The 21471-nt window shown below is 37.8% G+C and overlaps 1 protein-coding gene across 1 annotated transcript in view; it reads right to left on the bottom strand.

Annotated features, from left to right (window-relative positions):
• LOC134740906 (uncharacterized) overlaps positions 1–20568 on the bottom strand; it is a gene marked incomplete at its 5' end in the record, with an annotated part of 43932 nt that extends 23364 nt beyond the window's left edge. Inside the window, 17 exons of the mRNA XM_063673560.1 lie at positions 875–1009; positions 1317–1475; positions 1812–1955; positions 2540–2719; positions 3142–3291; positions 3611–3823; positions 5349–5492; positions 6588–6800; positions 6896–7039; positions 7581–7799; positions 8760–8903; positions 9249–9446; positions 11965–12108; positions 14755–15063; positions 17505–17645; positions 17730–17855; positions 18058–20568. Coding sequence (XP_063529630.1) covers positions 875–1009; positions 1317–1475; positions 1812–1955; positions 2540–2719; positions 3142–3291; positions 3611–3823; positions 5349–5492; positions 6588–6800; positions 6896–7039; positions 7581–7799; positions 8760–8903; positions 9249–9446; positions 11965–12108; positions 14755–15063; positions 17505–17645; positions 17730–17855; positions 18058–20568 — 5274 coding nt within the window. The remainder of the gene's footprint in view (positions 1–874; positions 1010–1316; positions 1476–1811; positions 1956–2539; positions 2720–3141; positions 3292–3610; positions 3824–5348; positions 5493–6587; positions 6801–6895; positions 7040–7580; positions 7800–8759; positions 8904–9248; positions 9447–11964; positions 12109–14754; positions 15064–17504; positions 17646–17729; positions 17856–18057) is intronic.
• Positions 20569–21471: the final 903 nt, after the last annotated feature.

Below are 21471 nucleotides of genomic sequence, written 5' to 3' on the forward strand. Positions count from 1 at the left end.
TCCTCCTTCGCAATTCGACACATTTAATGACTAAACTCAATACAATACAATTTCAATACAATTTTGCATGATACTTGTATCTTAAGAAAGCAAATAAAGAACTGAACTGAACTGAAACTGTCCTATAAACTTTTCTGAAATTCGCCTAGTTTCAGTTAACACCAATTTAAAACAAAAAACATATTTTTATTGTTACTTAGTGCAAAACGCCTTTTTGATGACGATGTTTCCACTATGGGGCCTAGTTAAGACTAGGTAAGCCTAATCATCTTTATTGACAGGTATCAAAAAGTGACAAGTAACACTTTGCACAAAAACTAGCTTTTAAGTATCAATTCATTTTATAGTTTTACCAATAACATTGACTTATATGTAGGTACAAATATATACAAAAAACTAAAAAAGAAAAAACACTTTTTTTGCGAAATTGACACTCGTATTACATTGCTTCCTTCTTTTAAATTCGTGGTTAAAAATGTTTGGGTTCCTCGTGAGCACTTTGTATACAGGGTGGCTAAAAAATAAGTGCATTCCCGTTGCCATGGAGGTTTTGGGATTATACTGAGTAACTTTTATTATGGGACCAACCACGAAATCGCGAAAAAAAATTACCCTCCTATAGAAAATGGACCAGCCAAAGTATATGAAACAGCCAAATTTTTTTCCTAAAACCTCCCTGGCAACGGGAATGCAATTATTATTTAGCCACCGTGTATATAGGTAATTAATAAATACTTAAATATATACGAGTATAATACATTACAAATAGACAGATCACAAATCCTACGGAGATAGGGAGACTCCAACAACCATACATTGCAGACTTAATGAATAATGATATACATTAAAAGTATTGTATTGTAATTATACTGACTTTGCAGGCCTTTATGTGTTCCAAAAAGGGTTTCGCGTATTTCCTATTTATTCCGCAGTACTTGCAGTACAAACTCCCAAATTCTTTAGTAAAATTGGTCAAATGTTGATGAACCTCTTCATCATCGTCCACGTCCTGTAATAAAACAATAAGTATGCATACATTTTTATGGTTATTACAATACAAATATAGTTATTTACGATACAATTGCGAAAAATAGGAAATTCGCACCGAGTGGCGAATTTTAAAACCCCACCGTAAGGAGTGTTTTAAATCGACACGAGTTGCGAATTAACTATTCGCACATGTATCGTACAACGTTTTACAGTACATATGGCCCTTAAAATTTTCGACATTATTACGTAATGTGCTAATTATAGCACTAGTGAGGTAAAATTATAGCACCATATATACTGTAAAATTACTTATTGTAGTTACTTACCAAAGGAGCATCCCCCTCCTTCCAAGCGAGGTAATCATGCTTTTCAGACAAATGCTTTGCCCAGAGTAAACTTATTACAACTTCGTTACATACTCCGCATTTGAAAGTATTCGCTTTTTCAATTTTTGGCACTGCAGATTTATTTTCGTTCTTCTCCTCCTGTCAAATAATTAATTAATGAATAAAATAAATAAGTAACATTTTGTGAATCAAGTCGGGCCAGCCGACAAAGTCACTATGTAATTCAAAGACTATTCTCCACTTACTTCAAAACTATTAACCTAAATGAACAAATGTAAAGATGGCATGCGGTAGGTATGTCGGACAGCATACGCTAGACTGGCTAGAAATATTATCACCTATTTTTTTTTGTTCTCTAACAACCTTAACCACAGGATCTAAACCTCCGAGCTGCCCTTTGGTGCTAAGGTAATTATTTATACGTAGCTGAACGCGCCCAGATGTAAACTATTATTTATTTAAAGTTTCACAAACCTTTATGCCCTCGCAAATCTTCACATGATGTAAGTAGGACTTAACAGATTTGCAGGGCAGATCACATTTCTGACAGGTCAGAGTTCCGATTTCTTTAATAATATTACGGAAGTGTACTTGTACTTCCTCTTTATCGTTTATATTCTGAAATAAAAATATGTTTATAGAGTCTAGCAAATAAATTGTATCATTAGCAGAAGAATAAAAAACCAGCCAAGTCCGTGTCGGACTCGCGCACGAAGGGTTCCGTACCATTACGCAAATAAACGGCAAAAAAATCACTTATGTTGTATGGGATACCCCACTTAAATATTTATTTTATTCTGTTTTTAGTATTTGTTGTTATAGCGGCAACAGAAATACATCATCTGAAAATTTCAACAGTCTAGGTATCACGGTTCATGAGATACAGCCTGGTGACAGACAGACAGACAGACAGACAGACAGACAGACGGACGGACGGACGGAGAGCGGAGTCTTAGTAATAGGGTTCCGTTGTTACCCTTTAGATACGGAACCCTAAAAAACTATATACGTACATCCGTTTTTTGGGGTGATATGATATTACAAGTGTAAGAAAAAGACAGCATGATCTCTACTCATGCTCCAGTGACAAGTAACTCTTGCCAAACTATAGTAAGTTATACCTAGGTTACTCAGCACAGCCCGAATTTTTATAAATGGATTATAAAAACACGTAACCAGAAAGCAAAAACGTGCATACTCACTAAAGGAGGTTCGCCGTCTTTCCAAGCCAGATATCCGTGACTGGCGGCTATGTGTTGCGTCCAGTCGTCGTGCGCCGAGTACTGTCCGCACACCCCGCACTTCACTAGCGCGGAGTCTGCTGGTGTTAGCGCCTGCACTTGTCTCCCTACCACTAGATCCAGAGAGCTGTCTTTCAAATCCTGGTAAAGTTAACAAATAGTGTCAAACATTGCGTTATTAACCCTTAAATGCATGATTAAATTAATTAATGTAATATAATTAATTAAGCGTATTATAATTAATTATGCATCATCACTTTTCTTTGCACAGACGGTTCTAACGAGTCCAAATTCATTGCAAAAATCCGGCTCTATCACTGTATCTTGTATATATTCTGATATTGTCATCCATCTCAAGAAATGCAATACATATACACGCGAATTTAGGGATAAATTACATTAGTTACACGGCAAAATACCAAAAACGCAACGCATTTTAGGCTGATTTAAGTTATATGCGAAAAAATAATAAGACTCACAAAGAGGAGCAATAAATCATACCCGTAATTTAGACTATTTTAGACATACGAACTAGATGGCGCTGCATAATATGTCACACTTACACTACTACTTATTCCTTCGCATGACTCGACGTGTCTCATGTATTTTTTTACAGTTTTTATATTTTTGCAGCATTTCGCACACGTCAAGGCACCGGTCTCCTTTTTGATGCATACCAAGTGCTTCCGGACTTTTTCCTCGTCGGCCACATCCTGACAATAGAAATTCAAAAATATACCTAATTATTATATACAAATATGTACCTACTAAAATTAAAATCGACAACGTATTAGTGATCGAGACTCATGTCGACACACGCCGCGTTATTTATTAGCCCCGTATGCTACGTGCATGGTCTATAAAGGGCAGTTCCTGCTTATAAGGGTCAGTTTTTTTCGATTTTCACTAGTATCAAATATACATCGCGTACGATGCAGACATCCCGGCCAACCCAGCCGCAATTTAGTATTTTACTGATATTGAAAATCGCTTAACTAGAGCTAATGACTGTGTCTATAAAAATTAACATACCAAACTCTCCTCTCCACATTTCCAAGCGAGATAATTATGAAGAAAGCCTATATGACTATTCCACTCTGTTTCTAGAACATCCTGCGAGCATACACCACATTTTACTAGATACTCGTGTACTTTGTGATTGCTTGTAGAACTGTTAGCAAAGTCAACCACGTCCAGACCAGAGTTCTCTGTTGAGGTGTTGCAAACACTGGCATTCTGTGATTCCTGTAAGAAGTGAGCATTTTAAACATTCACGCAGTCCAGTACGTTGGTCTGACCAGATCCGCACCGCTCATGACTCCACAGTTCACATTATGGCTCTCCACACCGCCAAAGACAGAAACATATGAAGAAAGAACGTAAAAGAGAAAGTGATACAGAACGACCCTCAATATTGAGGAATACGATGCAAGGAGTTATTTTTCTATTGTTAAAGGAAATATTATTTGACTTAGTGATAATTGCAAAGAGGATTATTTTGAATTATTTAATTAATGCGATATTCTTATGTAAATATAATAACATCATTCAAAAAAAAATTTTAACTCATACATAGCCGGGAATCGAACCTGGTCAATATTCTTTATTGTAATCGCGTGAGTCTTCTTCTTCCTCGCGTTATCCCGGCATTTTACCACGGCTCCTGGGAGCCTGGGGTCCGCTTGACAACTAATCCTAAGAATCGAAGTAGGCACTAGTTTTTACGAAAGCGACTGCCATCTGACCTTTCAACCCAGAGGGGGAACTAGGCCTTGTTAGGATCAGTCCGGTTTCCTCACGATGTTTTCCTTCACCGAAAAGCGACTGGTAAATATCAAATGATATTTCGTACATAAGTTCCGAAAAACTCATTAGTACGAGCCGGGGTTTGAACCCGCGACCTCCGGATTGAAAGTCGCACGCTCTTACCGCTAGGCCACCATCGCTAATAATAATAATAATTGTAATCGCGTGAGTATTTGTTTGTATTATTATTGATCCTGAAATTTGAATAAAAATTTGAAAAAATTAAATGCCATCATCATCTTCCTCGCCTTGTCCCGGCATTTTGTCACGGCTCATGGGAGCCTGGGGTCCGCTTGGCAACCAATCCCAAGAATTGACGTGGGCACTAGCTTTTACAAGTTTTTTTTTTAAGCGCTGGTGGCCTAGCGGTAAGGGCGTGCGACTTGCAATCTGGAGGTCGCGGGTTAAAACCCCGGCTTCGTACCAATGAGTTTTTCGAAACTTATGTACGGAATATCTTTGATATTTACCTGTCGCTTTTCGGTGAAGGGAAACATCGTGAGGAAACCGGACTAATCCCAATAAGGCCTAGTTTCCCCTCTGGGTTGGAAGGTCAGATGGCAGTCGCTTTCGTAAAAGTAAAAACTAGTGCCCACGTCATTTCTTGGGATTGATTGCCAAGCGGACCCCCTAGGCTCCCATGAGCCGAGACAAAATGCCGGGACAACGCGAGGAAAATGATGATGGCATTCAATTTTTTCTAATTTTTTATTTAAATTTCAGGATCAATTATACAAACAAATACTACACGCGATTACATAAAGAATATTGACCAGGTTCGATTCCCGGTTATGTATGAGTTTAAAAAAAAGTTTGAATGTCATTATTATTAAATCTAAAATCGACACCATGGTTCCTAAGAACAGATTTCGCTATCTCTCATAGTTTCTGACTTCTCCATGCTGACCCATTTGCATTGATCACCCTATATTTTAACAACCTTAAAATACTGTTTAGTACTCACATCAATCCCACTGCAGCTTTTGAAATGAGTCAAATAAGCCTTGACGTATTTTCTGGTGAGTCCACATTTAGAGCATGTGAGCCCGCCACATGTGTGCGTGATTTCATACAAGTGGTCTTTCACGGCGGCGTCATCTTGCACATCCTGAAATAATGTAATAGGCTAGATGACAAATTTTCATTAATGGTATCAATCGATCAGGTTTATTCTTAGGATCAAATCAAATGTCTATATGGGTCCCATTGCATTAAAGCAATACAAAAGTCAGAAATGATAGTCAAAGCCAGACAGTCGTACTTCACTCGCGAAACGCGTCTAACAAAACGATAAGTGAACGAGACGTCAAGTTCACTGAATTTAAATGTATGGACAAAATAAGAAAATTGCGTTTTTGTCGGTTAAATATTGCGTTTATGTTTATAGTTGCTTACAATATTTTTTTTTAATAAAATGTAAGGAATCGAATGGTACCCTTACTTTTTTCCTTTTTGGAAGTTGAAAAATGACTTAAATTTTGAAACTTTCAAGTCCTGTATTTTGTAATATTTCCATATATTATTTTAATATCTACATTATTTGCCTACATTTGCTATGTATGTTACTAGATTTTGTTATAAATTCAACAGGTGTCATCATCCCTATTGACGTGATACAACGTGATACAACGTGATGCAACATGCGAAGTTGCGAACCAACTCCCACAGACCAAGAGATCGAACTGGATCGCCATCGGACACGAACTTTCAAGAAAGCAAAATAAGAGTATCATTCAAATAAAGGTTAAATGTTGAATAAAGTGTGCTTAAATATTAAGGATGTCGAATCATTGTCACCAACCATTATGCTACTGTCCGGTCCGTTATGAAAATAACGGTTCAAAAGTGGAATAGGGGGAATGTTTATAAGGTCTAATAAATGTTCGCAATTATTCCTAAAGGGTATTTTTTACTATTTTATTTTAGCATTTACACATGTCTCTAAGGTTGACTGGTAAATAAAGTAGTCAGGCATTGAATCTGCCATAAAAAAAATTGTAACAAGAAACTTCTGAAGTCAATTAAAAAGCAGTATTAACTTATTACACGACTGCCCAAAAAAGGAGTGTATTGTTTTTTTACTTAATCACTATCTCTTAAGTAGCAGTATTAACTTAATCATTATCTCGTAACATAGCTAGCGTAAGGTAACGAGATAATGAAGCTGCTTTTTAATTGACTTCAAAAGTTTAGCTAAGCTTACCAAAGCTGTATCTCCAACTTTCCATGCTAAGTAATCGTGTTGTGAGGCTATGTGGCTTATCCAGTCTTTTTCTCGCATAGATTCTTCACACACCGCGCATTTAACCAAGTCATTCGCATTTGCTATTTGAATTGCGATTTTTGTATCACCGGATTTATCGGCTAACTTCACTTCATCGAATGAAACGTTATATGTACTATCATTTTGTGACTCCTGTAATTTAAAGATATAGAATTAGGATAAATTAGAAAATGTGACAAAAACGTCATTTTTCAAGAAAATTATTAAAATCTACTTATTTTACTTACGTTAAGTCCATCGCAGCACTTAATATGACTCAAGTAGGCTTTAACATATTTTCTGGTTAGTCCACATTTAGAGCAGGTGAGGCCGCCACATGCCTTCGTGAGCTCGTACAAGTGATTACGAACTTCCTCCTCATCATGTATATCCTAAAATGTTATTTTTACAAATATATGATCATTTTTTACTCTTAGATAATTCCGGATAATTAACTGAGGACTTAATTGTAATAAACGCAAAAATGAGAGAGACAAGCCTAATTTATAAGGTGAGCTAGGTTAAGAACAGTTCCGCAAGAAGACGAAAAACTTGATATAAGTACCTACCCACGTTTTATACACGATTAAATTAATTTGCCACGATAGCAAAAATTTATAGCTCTTATTTTGGCTTGGCTTTACAATTATACGTTTCAGCATAGTAAACACTAGCGACCCGCCCCGGCTTCGCACGGCATACTCAAAACCTTAATAAATTATACACCTAAACTTTCCTCAAGAATCACTGTATTGATAGGTGAAACCGCATGAAAATCCGTTCAGTAGTTTTTTTAATTTATCGCGAACATACATACATACAGAGAGACGTGGCGGGAGACTTTGTTTAATAAGGTGTAGTGATGTTGCACGAGTAGGTCTAGTTTCGTTTAAAGTACATTCAGTAACTAAACCAACCAATCAAGTAACTTACCAAAGGCGTATTTCCATGTTCCCATGCTAAGTAGTTATGTCGTGAACCTATGTGATGATTCCAGTCTTCCGTCTGTACTGATTCTTCGCACACTCCACATTTTATTGGACCAGTATTCGCATCCGCTACATTTTCGTCAATTACTTCAGTAATATCACTAGATTCCACTTTAGGAAAGACCTCCGATGAGACGCTGTATGCGCTATCGTTTTGAGACTCCTGAAAAAATGATATTCTTCTCAAAAATTCACTGTAGATGCGCAAAAATCATTTGACCGTCAAGGGCAAGCAAAAAGCAGCAAAGATCGGTCAGATAATTTTAATTTAGGTATACCTTAGATGATATTACTATAGTTGGTCAAACCAAATTGTCAGTAAATAAGAACAAAAAAATACTATACTCATCCTTTTCTTTTGGGTGCTAGTACTAGTGTAAGACAAAGATAGTATGATTCTCTCTGTCTATGTTTGAAATGAGACAGTCCTTTGACAAACTATATATGCGAGCTATTATCTTAAGCGCTTCAAAAACCATAGGTGCCCTTAAACCCTTTGAGCGCCACAGACAGCCGTGTACGTCATCGGAAAGTCTTGCCAAGGACGGCCACAGCCGTCAGCTTCGCCGAGGTAATAGGGACGCACGCGGGACTCCGTAAAGTTCAATTTCGCCTAAATAATCGCGATCGCCTGGCGTCCGGGGCACGGCATATTCCTTCGCCGTCTGGCGTTCAAAGGGTATCAGTAGGTAATTGACGACGACAGAGATGTAGCTATACGTTAGACACGGTAGAGATATCTGCATGTCACTTCTACATATTGCTGCGCCCCTGTCGTCGCAAGGTATGTGAAGTATTTTAGCCCCTTATTTATGTTTTGTACCTATATTGTACTTTGACATCACAACGCCATGTATTGAAATCTTTAGTAAGCTATAAGTGAATAATCAAGCGGCATGCTATCTGCACAGAATAAAGCTCACAAAAAAACTTCACAGAGCAAAAGTTACAATAATCAGTGGACGAATATTTAAACAATGCATGCATATATGAAAAATTCCTAAGTACTAACTACTACTTATGTAATATGTCATGTTTGTTAAAACTTTATATGGAGTCAGGAAGGAAGTATTCAACCTGCTAACAGTACACTACTGCATGCAATAATTCATGTTATACTAACGCTCAACCCAGTGCATTTTCGAACATGGCTCAAGTAAGCTTTGACATATTTCCTGGTGAGTCCACATTTAGCGCACGTCAGTCCGCCACACGCCTTCGTCATCTCATATAAGTGGGCTTTAACTGCGGCCTCATCTCGCACATCCTAAAAAAACATAATTTAACGATTTGTCTCAAGTGAATCAACAAAAATTGGGTGATTTCACTGTTTTTCGTCGTTTTTCTGTCCCGTGAGCCAGGAGACAGCGGAAAAATCATTCTAACCCATTCTACTGACATGTTAAGTAGTTGGCCCACTGATGGTCTTTTTTTTTAATTTTATGGCCTGGGGACTTAAAGGTCTCGTAACCATTGATGGTCTTGTAACTGACATAATAATACCTGTACTAAGATTTAAATTCCAAATCCATGGTTTTAAAGTTTTTACTTTAAATATTAACTATGGCGTCCGCGTCGTTAGCAGACGCCACCACTTTATAAAAAAGCTTACCACAGGTAATTCTCCAGATTTCCAAGCTAGATAATCATGTCGAGATGACATATGTTCATTCCATTCTGAGTCCTGCATTGATTCTTCACACACGCCACATATCACTTGATCGGCTCGATCGTCGGCAGGCGGGTCTTTAATTTTGACAGTAGAATCTACTAGTTCCACGGTAGACCGCAGTTCAGATGAACAATCAGCCTGTAACATAATAAAGAACAAAATAATTTATTTTTATTGGAAATGGATGTTATAAGTAGGTACCTACAGGTATTTATTGTATATTATCTACATAGTACAGTAACAATAAGGATACCTGAATTAAAGAACAAATTACTCGTAAATTATTTTCTAGGGACATATTTTAATTCATTTATTTTTATTATTGATCGGTTTATACCGGAATTTAATTATTGATGATTTTTCTGATTGTGATTCTGACTGACTTTTGTTTGCGATGCTATGAGATGGTAATATATGTACCTACAATAGTTTAATATAATGTAAAAATGGAGAATTTGCTGCCTTAAGGGGCTACCCGCGAGTTTCATCGATTTTTGAAAAGTTTTGAATTGTATCTCCTACATTTGCACTACAGATATAGTTATAAGACAAACGGCTATCGGTTCTCCAATCTTTTATCGCCATTTTTGTCTACCGGATTTTGAAAGAAATGAATACTTATTTATGATTTTTTAAACATCGTCTAAAAAACACTTTTTTCGTAAATAGATTGCTGTGAATAGGGAATGCAATCCCGCACGAGGAATTCAATCCCGGTATTTAGCGGGATTGTCAGTCTCAGTCCCGCGGGATCCCGGTATTTGCGGGATCCCGCAAGTTACTCTACAATTTTACGAATTGGTACTAAATTTGAAGGTTTAAAACAAATAGTAAACAAAATTTAGAAATAGTACATTGTGTATCATGGGCGGTAAACAAAAATGTACGAACGAGTGTGAACTGAAGGCTTAATAACACGATTTCGTAATTCCTGTACCGTGGCACGCCAAACGTTCCTCACAAGTCTCATCACACTTGTGAGAAAAAAAGAGGGTAAAAAATAAAACCTGCTTAATTTCGGTACCTACATTACAGCCCTAGGTCCAAATTTAGGATTTACGGACCGCATTAGCAAGTGTGGCGTAAAAATACACTACAACCCCAGGACGAAATACACTACAACCCCAGGTCAAAATGAGAGAGTAAGTCAAGTGACGACAATTTTGCGAATCCTCCGCCTTCAAAAAATACTTTCACACACAGCGTAAATTTCCTAGTAGGTACTGTTGCTGTACTGCCAGTATTTGGAAACTCTTTATACACCGTCTTCAACATACTTAACAGTACATACAAGCAAAAATTTATTCGTACAAATAAATGTTTTTTTTTTAAATATTTAATAAAAACAAATATTACTCAATTCACAAGATAGCAAAAAAACAAATTCGGGCGAAATTCTCTTTCGTGTCACTACCCCCTTCCTCCACAGATGCATATGCGAGGTTTAGACTAGCAAGTACTTGCATGCAATTTACGTTACATTGCCGACTACTGAGGTAAAATGCATTCAAAAGTTTGATCAGATACCGCAATGTAATGAAAATTGCATGCAAGTTCTTGCTAGTCTAAATTTCGCTATAGGCTCCGTGAAGAACTTTCGCCAGTAACGACACGTGACGTAACGCACGTAACGAGACGTGCTACTTGTACTTAGTAACACGTAAGAACCACGTAGCTCCTCAATCCCGCAAATCCCGCGGGATCCCGCTTAATTTACGCGCGGGATTAATCCCGCAAATTTCATGCGGGATCCCGGTATTTCGGGATCCTGGTATACCGGTATTGCATTCCCTAGCTGTGAAGGATCTTACATAATATACAAAATCTACAAATATGGGTTCGTCTTTGTCGTCTCGAAAAACGTGACAGAGGATTTAATTTTAAACTGATTAACACAAAAGTTATTGCCAGAAAACCAGTTTTTTGGCCTAAAATTGATCAACTTTGATGCCAAATATCTGATAAATATGGGATACAATATTAACTTAACTACCTATAACTTAGCGGTTTCACTCACGTGTTTTTAGTCACTCGCGCGACATGTTTCGGAGAGCCTAGGTCTCCATTTTCAAGCACTAACAGTGCCTGAGTGAGTAGCGGATAGTGAGTTCGTGTTGTTCATCGCTACAAGTGTTGGGTGACCCAAACCCGCCATCGCGCCCGCCTACAACAACAGCGCAAGACTCCCCTCAACCGGTTATATCATCGCGCCGCCGCAGTACGTGACGCCCATCCGTCGTGACCGCTACTCACTCAGGCACTGTTAATGCTTGAAAATGGAGACCTAGGCTCTCCGAAACATGTCGCGCGAGTGACTAAAAACACGTGAGTGAAACCGCTAAGTTAGTTAAGTTAATATGTCTCACGATAGTTTAAATTCGGATACAATATTGCTTAAAGCCGAAGCTGTTAATATGATAAGCTACAAAAAACATTAGAAAACTAAGGAATTCAGATCGAAGGACATTGGCGTTAGGGAGCCCACACTGATAGGTCGAGCGTTATTGTTGGAACACTCGTGCGGCGCGCCATCTATTGATGTTACAGAAAGTTTATCTATAACACCTGCCACTTTATATGATCATGTATTAAAATCGTCGACGTAGAATCCCTGGTAAAATATAAAATGTGATACCTATTATAAGAAGGTACTAACTTTTAATTCCGAGCATCTTCTCACGTGGCTCAAATAAGCTTTTACATATTTTCTAGTGAGTCCGCATTTACCGCACGTGAGTCCACACCCCGTCTTCGTGATCTCGTTCAAGTGTTCACGAACCGCAACCTCATCGTGGACATCCTGGAAATATTAAAGAGGTGCTTATACGTACATATTTAGCTCTCAAATTTTTTTTAGGGAAGTAATTAAATGATCAGCCATTTTTAAAACTGATCTGCAAAAAAAACTGCCATTAAATCATTTGGGCAGCATACAAATATGTTGTCGGCAATAAATAAAAATCGAGCTGCAACTCTTGTTCAGCAAATAATTCACAAACGGTCAACATTATAACCAATATCCATCTGCTTAATAAATAGTTGAGCTGCAAAATTATTATTTGGTCAGCAAGATTTAAAAATTGGTTGGCAGTTTAATTGAGACGTATGTATATTAAACAAATGGTAATCTGATATAATAAGATGGGTTGCGTTTGATTTAAAAAATCGGCAGGGTTGCAGGCGGAGCGGAATCGTGTGCGTGCATTTTATTCGATGATTATTAGCAGTCACATTGCGGTGTTCTAACGTATTTGTTGGTGATATTTATCCGTTTTGGTACTTTGAGAGTATTATAGGTGTAAAATGGAACATATTAGCTACTAGAAAATTGGGTTAGGTTAGGTTAGAACTGTGACCTTCACAGAAAACAACTGCTACTAGAAAAGTGGGTTAGGTTAGGTTAGAACTGCGACATTCACAGAAACAAACTGCTACTAGAAAAGTGGGTTAGGTTAGGTTAGAACTGCGACCTTTACAGAAACCAACTGCTACTAGAAAACCCAAGGTTAGGTTAGAACTAATTTTTGCGGATGAGTTAAATTGTAATCCAATATGAAATAATCCGCTTACCCACTGACTGCTTAACAAAATTTGATTAATGGCGGATCGCTTACTGCCGATCAAATAATTAATTTGCCAACCAAATCAATTTAGAGCAGCTCATTATGACATTGATTGCGAACTGATTTTGAAATACTTGCTAACCTTAAGTTGCTGATCAAATACACATTTTGGCTGACCAAATATATATTTTTGTTTATCAAAATAGGAATATTTTGCAGATCGATTAAATAACACCCTTTTTTTATAAATTACAATGATTTAACAGGCTTTACTAATAGTTTCTGTATTAAACTAATAGCATCAGTAGATTGAATTTTATCACAATTGAGTGGTACGGTAGTGAAACGTATTTTAATAAAACCCACAAAGATTTAGAGTCGGGGCAAGCTATAAAGTGTGGCAATGTCACCATTAATGTAAAATGTCTATGTAAATATGACTTTTATAATAACACTCTCACTTTGTTCTTTGTAGTGCAAAGTTAGCTTCTAGGCGGACTCTGACACTCTTTTCAAATACCTACTGAAAACGAATGCATACTCTTAATAAGGCACAGTGTACAATTAGCAAGCAGTAGGTTGGCATGATTCTATGACAATAAAGTATGATTTCATTTGGATTTAGAAAAAATACTATAATTATAATTAGGTACGAAATAAAAAAATAACGTTGTAACAAAACGCGGGGATCGAACTCGGAACCAGGCCTGCACAAACGCGTGCGCTGCATGAAGGATTTACTTCATGCAGCGAACAGCGGCGAGGTAAAATCCTCCGCGATACCGCGAGCGCCCGCCAGCGCGACACCGGCGGCCGGCGCACCAGAGAGCACTTCGGCGCATACCGGGGTATGCCGCGGCATGCCACCGCCTACCGCCGCGTGTACTCTATCAAAAGGGATCAGAGACTAGTGTGCACGAGTTCTCCCCCGTGGTCCGCCGAGTTGCGCCAAGCCTTGCCCTCCCGCAGCCCCGCTACGGCCGCTACCCCGGCGCACTCGGGAGGCCTCGGTGCATACCGGGGAATGCCGCGGCATGCCGGCGGCTATCGCCGCGGTATATTCTAACGTGCTCCTTGATGCTGCGGAGTAACAATCATCCGTGATGCTTCCGAGGTCGGTCTCAGAGCATTCAAATTTATACCTGAATGTAATTGAAATAGGGAAGAATATACATTAATAAATTTAAAGTGATCAGCGCTGCGCTCCGCCGGTTTGCGCAGGCCTTAACGGTTTCCCATCAATTCGACCACATTAGGAGATACCCGACTGGATGTGTCTAGTTACCTCTAAACTCAAGTACAAAAATGAAAAATTTAAATACGAGTAAATATATCCGAAAGCCCAACACTATCAATCATGGCTCCAACAAAATATTTATTCTACTGGTGGTTTAGTCTAGACTTGATACTAGACGACAATTTCTCCAGGTCATTTATGGCGTTTGAGTGACGTGAAGTTTGGGTTTCTTGCGGTAGATGTCGCCCTTAGGCATCTTAAGGACGTTAAGGAATAGTGACTTTATCTCCTCGGGGCCACGGCATTCTTACCGCCACGGTAAGTTCACGCCCTTGAAATTTTAAGTGTCTAATAAAAATACTTTTAAATAATTTACAGAACTCAAGGTCACATCTGTAAATTCTGTAATAACTATGGCACTGCATTGTGGCTTTCATAAATTTTCATAAAAAATGTGTTGATAATTCAGGAAATCGAATGGAGGCCTCGGTAACTAATCATAATAATCATTATTATCACTATTAAACAGTTACTTTTTTACCCAAGCATAATATTGAAGGCAAATATATTTTAGACCACTTTAATTAAAATTAAAATAAATACCTAGCAAAGCAACATTTTTGTAAAGAGATGAGCATTAACATACCAATGACGGTTCTCCTGATTTCCAAGCCAGATAATCATGTTTTGAAGAGATGTGCTGTATCCAATCGCCTTCAACACTTAGTTGGCAGACCCCACAAATGATAGGCTTTTTTTCATTCTCTGTTAACAGGTGAGTCTTTGGTCTACAGTGAATGTTGACCTCATTTATCGAAGTTGATGGCGGATCAAAATGCTCAGTTGTAGTGTCATTTGCTGGGGTGCATGCCCCTGTATGATGTTCTCCAGTTGCTAAAAATATCGTACTCCGACAAGATGGGTCTTTTAGAGGGCTGTTTTTAATTGGAATGTTCTAAAACATAAAAAGTATTTTTATTTATTTAAACTTACACAAAATACAAAAATGTACAAATAGCGGCCGACTTTTAAGGGGCCCACTGACAATCAGTCCGCCGGACGATGTCTTAAGCTAGCCATACTCTAGTGAGTATGGCTAGCTTAAGACCCTAGTGGGCATGCCTGCGCAGTTTTACATGTACAGTTCAACTGCACAGGTAAAGCTGGTTAGAAAACTGCGCAGTCGAATGCTACACACGCTACGTTTTACCTGTGCAGTTGGCAAAACTGCGCAGGCATACCCTAGTGTGTATGGCCAGCTTAACACAAATGAATCATGTGCGCTTACAGCATATTATGGATATGCGCATTCCTTGTTACGGTACGGAGTTTTATTGTGGGGACACAGTACTGACGCACATGATGCCTTTGTCACATTACAACCAATTTTGACTCATATTATATAAAGCGGCTATATTTTACGGTTTTACAACAAAATAAAATGGAAAAATAGCTAAATCACATATGATGCCATAGATAACTAGCAGTTAAGCTCGATCAGCTGATGCTTTCCGCCATCTTGGCGAGAACCAACCTGCGAAATCGCCGTGAAGTTTGCGAGTGTGGAGTTATACGTCAACGTCGCGACATGGGTCTCTCCGCGAAGTCGCGCCGCGATTCACGCACATAGTCTGGAGGGGCCTATAGCCATAGGTCGTCCCACAACTGAATACTGAATACGATATCGGCCTGTCAGTTGTTCGGAACTGTCAAATTTTAGTTCTAACTGACAGGCCGATATCGTCCGGCGGACTGATAGTCAGTGGGCCCCTTTAAGTCTAATGGCATTTTTTACCAGTCAACTTTATGGCTAAACAGAGACATGTAAAAACGGTGCACGGAGAAAACTAAGAAAATAATTCTTTTTTGTCGAAATTTAACACAAAGTCAGTAAATACCATATGTCGGAACGGAACCTATATAAAAAATTGTTGTTTCATTATTTTGTGTAGTTCAATATGACAGACAACACACATTCAATACGCAGCGAATGGCTAATGGGTCAAATGGTTGTTAACCTCTTTATACATACATATAATAAAACATACATATAATCACGCCTATTTCCCGGAGGGGTAGGCAGAGACCACGGATTTCCACTTGCTACGATCCTGACATACCTCTTTCGCTTCCTTCACTTTCATAACATTCCTCATACACGCTCGCCGGTTTAGGGTGCTCTTGACCTGGCCTTTCTTCAGGATTTCCCCGATCTGATCAGAGAAAGTCCGCCGAGGTCTGCCCCTTCCAACTCACGTTTCTACCTCTCCCATATACACTCTCTTTGTTAGCCTTCTTTCACTCATTCTTTCCACGTGTCCAAACCATCTCAACATACCTTTCTCAATTAGCTTACTCAGCGTCGTCGGCAAATTGTATGCAAAGATATTGATTGAAAGAGTAGTGAAAGAAACCGATGAGAAAGTATGGGATGCACAAGCGGGATTCCGAAAGGGTATGGGATGTACGGATCAAGTCTTTTCCTTGCGATGCATAGCCGAAAAGTATTTGGCCAAAGGTCAGAAGGTCTATTGCGCTTTCGTGGATTTGGAAAAGGCTTATGACAGAGTGGTGAGGAATGAACTTTGGTCGGTACTGTCGGTGTATGGATTGAGCGGACGTCTCATTCAGGCACTGAAATCGCTCTATGAGGATTCCAGTGCTTGTGTGAGAGTAAACGGGTCGTACACTGAGTGGTTTAGCATCGAAAAGGGTGTTAGGCAGGGATGTGTAGCGTCACCGTGGCTGTTTAATCTGTTCATGGACAGTAGTTTGCATGATTTGAGAAATGATGAATGTGGGCTGAGAATGAGTGGGCTACCCGTCAAATGTCTTCTTTACGCTGATGACCTGGTATTGCTAGCGTCATCCGGTGAAAGGTTGCAGGAGATGGTAACTAGAATGCATGGATCTTTTGAAAGGAAAGGAATGAAAATAAATGTAAGTAAGACGAAAGTTATGGTATTTGAAAAGGAGGAATATATGACAAACTGTGGAATTTTGATTGGTCAAGAAAGAGTAGAACAAGTGAAAGAGTTTGTGTATCTGGGAACATTATTCACTAGGGACGGTAAGCATGATAAAGATATTGAAAGGAGAGTGAGTGCTGGAAATCGCGTGAATGGGGCACTTAACGCTTTTATGAGCAGCCAGAAGGTGTCGCAAAAGGCACGTTTGGCTGTGCATAGAGGGGTGCTGGTGCCTACACTTATGTATGGTAGCGAAAGTTGGGTATGGCAGAAGAGGCATCAGAGCCAAGTGAATGCAGTGGAAATGAGAGCGTTGAGAAGTGTGTGTGGTGTGAGATTACAAGATAGAATTAGGAACAGTGTGATAAGGGAAAAGTGTGGACTGAGCGAAGATGTAGTAACCTCTTTATATATCCATAAAACTTACCTTCACAGACTTCGTTGAAGTATGTGGCTCTTCAATATAAGCATGTGTTTGTTTAGTTTCCGGTAACTGTGTAGGTGTTTCTCGTTTTTTATTTTTCGCTGGTCGTTCGCCATTATCGGGAGGAAAGAGAGTAGAACGCTTCTGTAATATGGAAAAACTGAAACTATAATACGCAATGAATTGAAACTACATACATCAACTACGAATGTAATTAGTTACACGAACCTGTCCAGTTTTTACTGAAGGCTCATCTTTATCATTTGGTATCCCTTCGCAGTTTTGTAAGATATTTACAGTTAGCATTGTATTTTTAACCATGCGTTCCTTTTCAGCTTCCTGCTTTTTATTGTCCTTCAATAGAATTGAATAAACTTTGTGAATAAATATATTCCACGTGTGTAAATAAAATATACTTAATACATAACATGGTAATCCGGAGAAGTTTACAAAAGGTATTGCGAAAGTGACAAAATTACATGACAAAATAAATTGATCAACATATCTTAGAATGGAGAAATGTTAATGAAGAAAAATGAAGACAATAGGTACTTACGTTCTTCCTAATATTCTCGATATATACCCTTGATGTAACATTGTTTTCTGTTTCCTTTGTATTGATAGGTTTAATTACGTTCCAACACAATTTATAAGGGGTTTCATCGCAAACATCAATAAGATAGTCTCTTATATCATCATCAATAGTTACAGGAGCAGCATCTTCACTATAAATACTAAATATGAGATCTGGCGTACATTCCATCCTTGCATTATTCCAGAAATGAATATGTTCATAACTGTTTACGTCATCATACGACATTAATCGGCCAAAATCATGGCAAAGACATACTTCTATTTCATTAGAAATATTAGTAGTTCTCCTATCAGCCAGGTCTATGGACTGGGTAGATGTGTTAGAACCTTTAAAAGTGGACAAAGGAATATTTTTCCAGCCCTGTCTACCTCTACGTTCATACGTTTTAGTAGGCGGGTAATTTTGAATTTTGGTTATTCCTGAACCACCCGGTTTTTCAACACCTTGAATGGACGATTTCGAATAGATGATGTTTTTCTTATTACTCACTGCGTTGCCCTCAACCGTTTTATTTCTTTCCATAAAATGATTTCTCTTTTTTAAGTCAGCAAATTCGCTTAAGTATTTAGCAATTTCTCTAATTTTGTCCTCATGAACAGCACCTTTATTCATGTGCTGAAGTTCCAGTTTATTGCTCTCTCGAGAACCGTTATTTTTATATTCATCAGGTGCATTCTTGCTATTTTTTTGTACATTTCGTTTTTCAACATGTTCGTTTTGTTCACAAATTTGCTTCTTATAATGTTTGAAATATACAATGGGACTTCCTGTAGATGTTTCTTGAACGGCATTGTTTTTGTCCTGCTTGTGTTTATCTATTAGTGATGTTTCTATAGGATTGCTGGCTTTATTTTCGTCGGAAGTTTTCCGTGTTGATTTAGACCGCCGTCGACATTTACCTTCACTTTTCATCACATTGTTCGTGACTGATTTACAAAACGAAACCTGGCCATCATTCCGATCATCCGTGAAGGAAATATTCTTATCAGAGTTTGTTAAATAGGCCTCTCCGTTTTGCAGTGTGCTCAGTAGTTCAACAATATTATTTTCTGATATGTTAGCATCTGTCCTTCTCTCAAGTGCCTCCTGGCAAGTGTCCCTATCAGAAGGCGTATTTTCACTTTGTGAACAAGCTTTCATTAGAGAGTATTGATTTCCAGGCGAATTTTGAATTTCATTTACAGCTTCCATAACACACGGCGTTGCATTATTTTTATCCAGCAACATATCAGATTTATCTTCATTTGATATGGCCTTACTTGAAATAACTTCATTATTTTTGGAATTAATAGAGAAACTTGCGTTTACTTCAAAAGATTCTGCATTATCACCATGCTCCGAACATGTGCTAAGTGCAATAATTTCTTCCCGCTCTAACATTAAATTACTTTCGACCACAAAATCAATATGACACGGTACAACTATAGCAGTATCAATTGCCACTTGGTCTTCTATAATCACTTCTTGTTCGTGTGGAATTGGTAGTACTTCAAGATGTTGTCGAGGTTCTACATCATTTTGAGTGGTCATTATGAACTCAGATTCAGTTGCGTTCAAAACAGCGCACAGATCAATTTTGTTCATATTCTGTAAAATTTCAAAATCTTCCTTTGAAACGTCATCTTCTTTTCCAAAATTCTGCTCGAACATGTCACATTCATTAACACCCGCCATTTCAGCTGGTTCAATACTTCCAATTTCATTAGGTATTAAATCCACAATTAAATCGTCTTTTCGAAAGCTGTTCTTAATGTGACTTTTTATCGTAGTATTTATCGGAATATGAATTAATGAATTTTCTCTTGGTGAATAATTATTTTTTAATTTGTACAACTGTGAAGGATAAATTATTTCCTCTGAAATGATATTAATTTTGTTTTCATTGGATTTAGTTAAATCATGTTCGGCAGAAAATCCAATATTATTGCTACTGCAATCAGAAGAATAGGCTTCATCTGCGTGATCATCAATAAGTGTTTGTGTTTCGAGATCGTGCATTTTAATATTGCCATTGAAAATCTGATCACCCTCTTTATTCTCTTGAGTAGTCGAGGAATTTGGAATCAATTTTTGTACGTTAGACAAAGATACATGTTCTCGGAGCATGTCTATGGACACTTCTTCAGCTTTTTCAATTATATTTTCATAATTTACAAGTCCAGCACTAACTTCTGTGCTTTCTACTACAACATTTCCAACGATTTCTATTTCTCCTTGGATAACGCTCGTATTGTTGGAAATAAAGGTTGGACTCAAAAAAACTGATTTTTTCATCAATTCTGCAGTTTCTATAATTGATGTTGATTTTATTTCTGAAGATGATTGGATGACAGAAGTGGGGACATGTGAATCAAAATCTTCTTTATATGATAATTTATTTTCACAGTGATGGCTACTCTCTTTGGAACTTACATTTAAATCTGCAAGTAATAGTATATAAATAACACTTTTAAGAAAGCTTTTCTTGAAAAATATCAAATTGGTTTACAGATATATAAATTTAGCCAAATTTGTTTCCAAGGTAAACTTGCCTGTAATTTGAGAGTTTGATATGCTTCCTGTTGGTGGTCCATAATTTCCTAAATTAATGCCCAACTTTTCCAATAGGTTTGGAGGCAAGACAAATACTTCCGGAGATTCCTTTTTAGTTTTAGTTTTTGAGCCTTTGCGCGTTGTGACCTTTGTTTTATTCATTTTTATTTTGTTTTACTCAATAACAAATCATGGGCTAAGTTTAAGCTGCACACTGAAAAGCATTGCAAAATATTAAAAATAATGAGAGATCCAACACATTATAAAATAAAGTACCTAACAAATATTTTAGATTTGAATTAAATATTTGGAGTTTGATAGTGATAGCTTTAAATACAGTACCTACTCTAGATCTACCTTTGTAACATGTGTAACAAATACCGATCCTGCTCTCAAGGCTTAAAAAATATTATACCTAGACCAAACAAGTAAAGGTCCAATAAAAAGCCCCCAATAAGAAAAGATTACTATGGAAACAAGAAACACGAAATTTTCAAAAAATCGGCTTTAGCTCTCGTTTGAATTGAGGTAGTTTGAAAGACGCAATAAATTGTACAGCTCTGTTTAATTGTTTATAAAAATGTTAGTGGGTAAATTCGCCATTGTACTAATGATGTGTTTTTTTTTTGTACAATAAAGTGTTTTCCTACTACTACTTACGCAACTGGCTATAAAATTTTCGGTGGAAGTTTGCATGGTAATCATCATATTTTTGTTTGTTTTATCATTCTCTTATTTTAGAAGTTACAGGAGGGGGGGGGGACACACTTTACCACTTTGGAAGTGTCTCTCACACAAACTATTCAGTTTAGAAAAAAATGATTTTAGAAACCTCAATATCAT

The sequence above is a fragment of the Cydia strobilella genome, chromosome 4 (genome assembly GCF_947568885.1).
Source record: "Cydia strobilella chromosome 4, ilCydStro3.1, whole genome shotgun sequence".
NCBI lineage: Eukaryota > Metazoa > Arthropoda > Insecta > Lepidoptera > Tortricidae > Cydia > Cydia strobilella.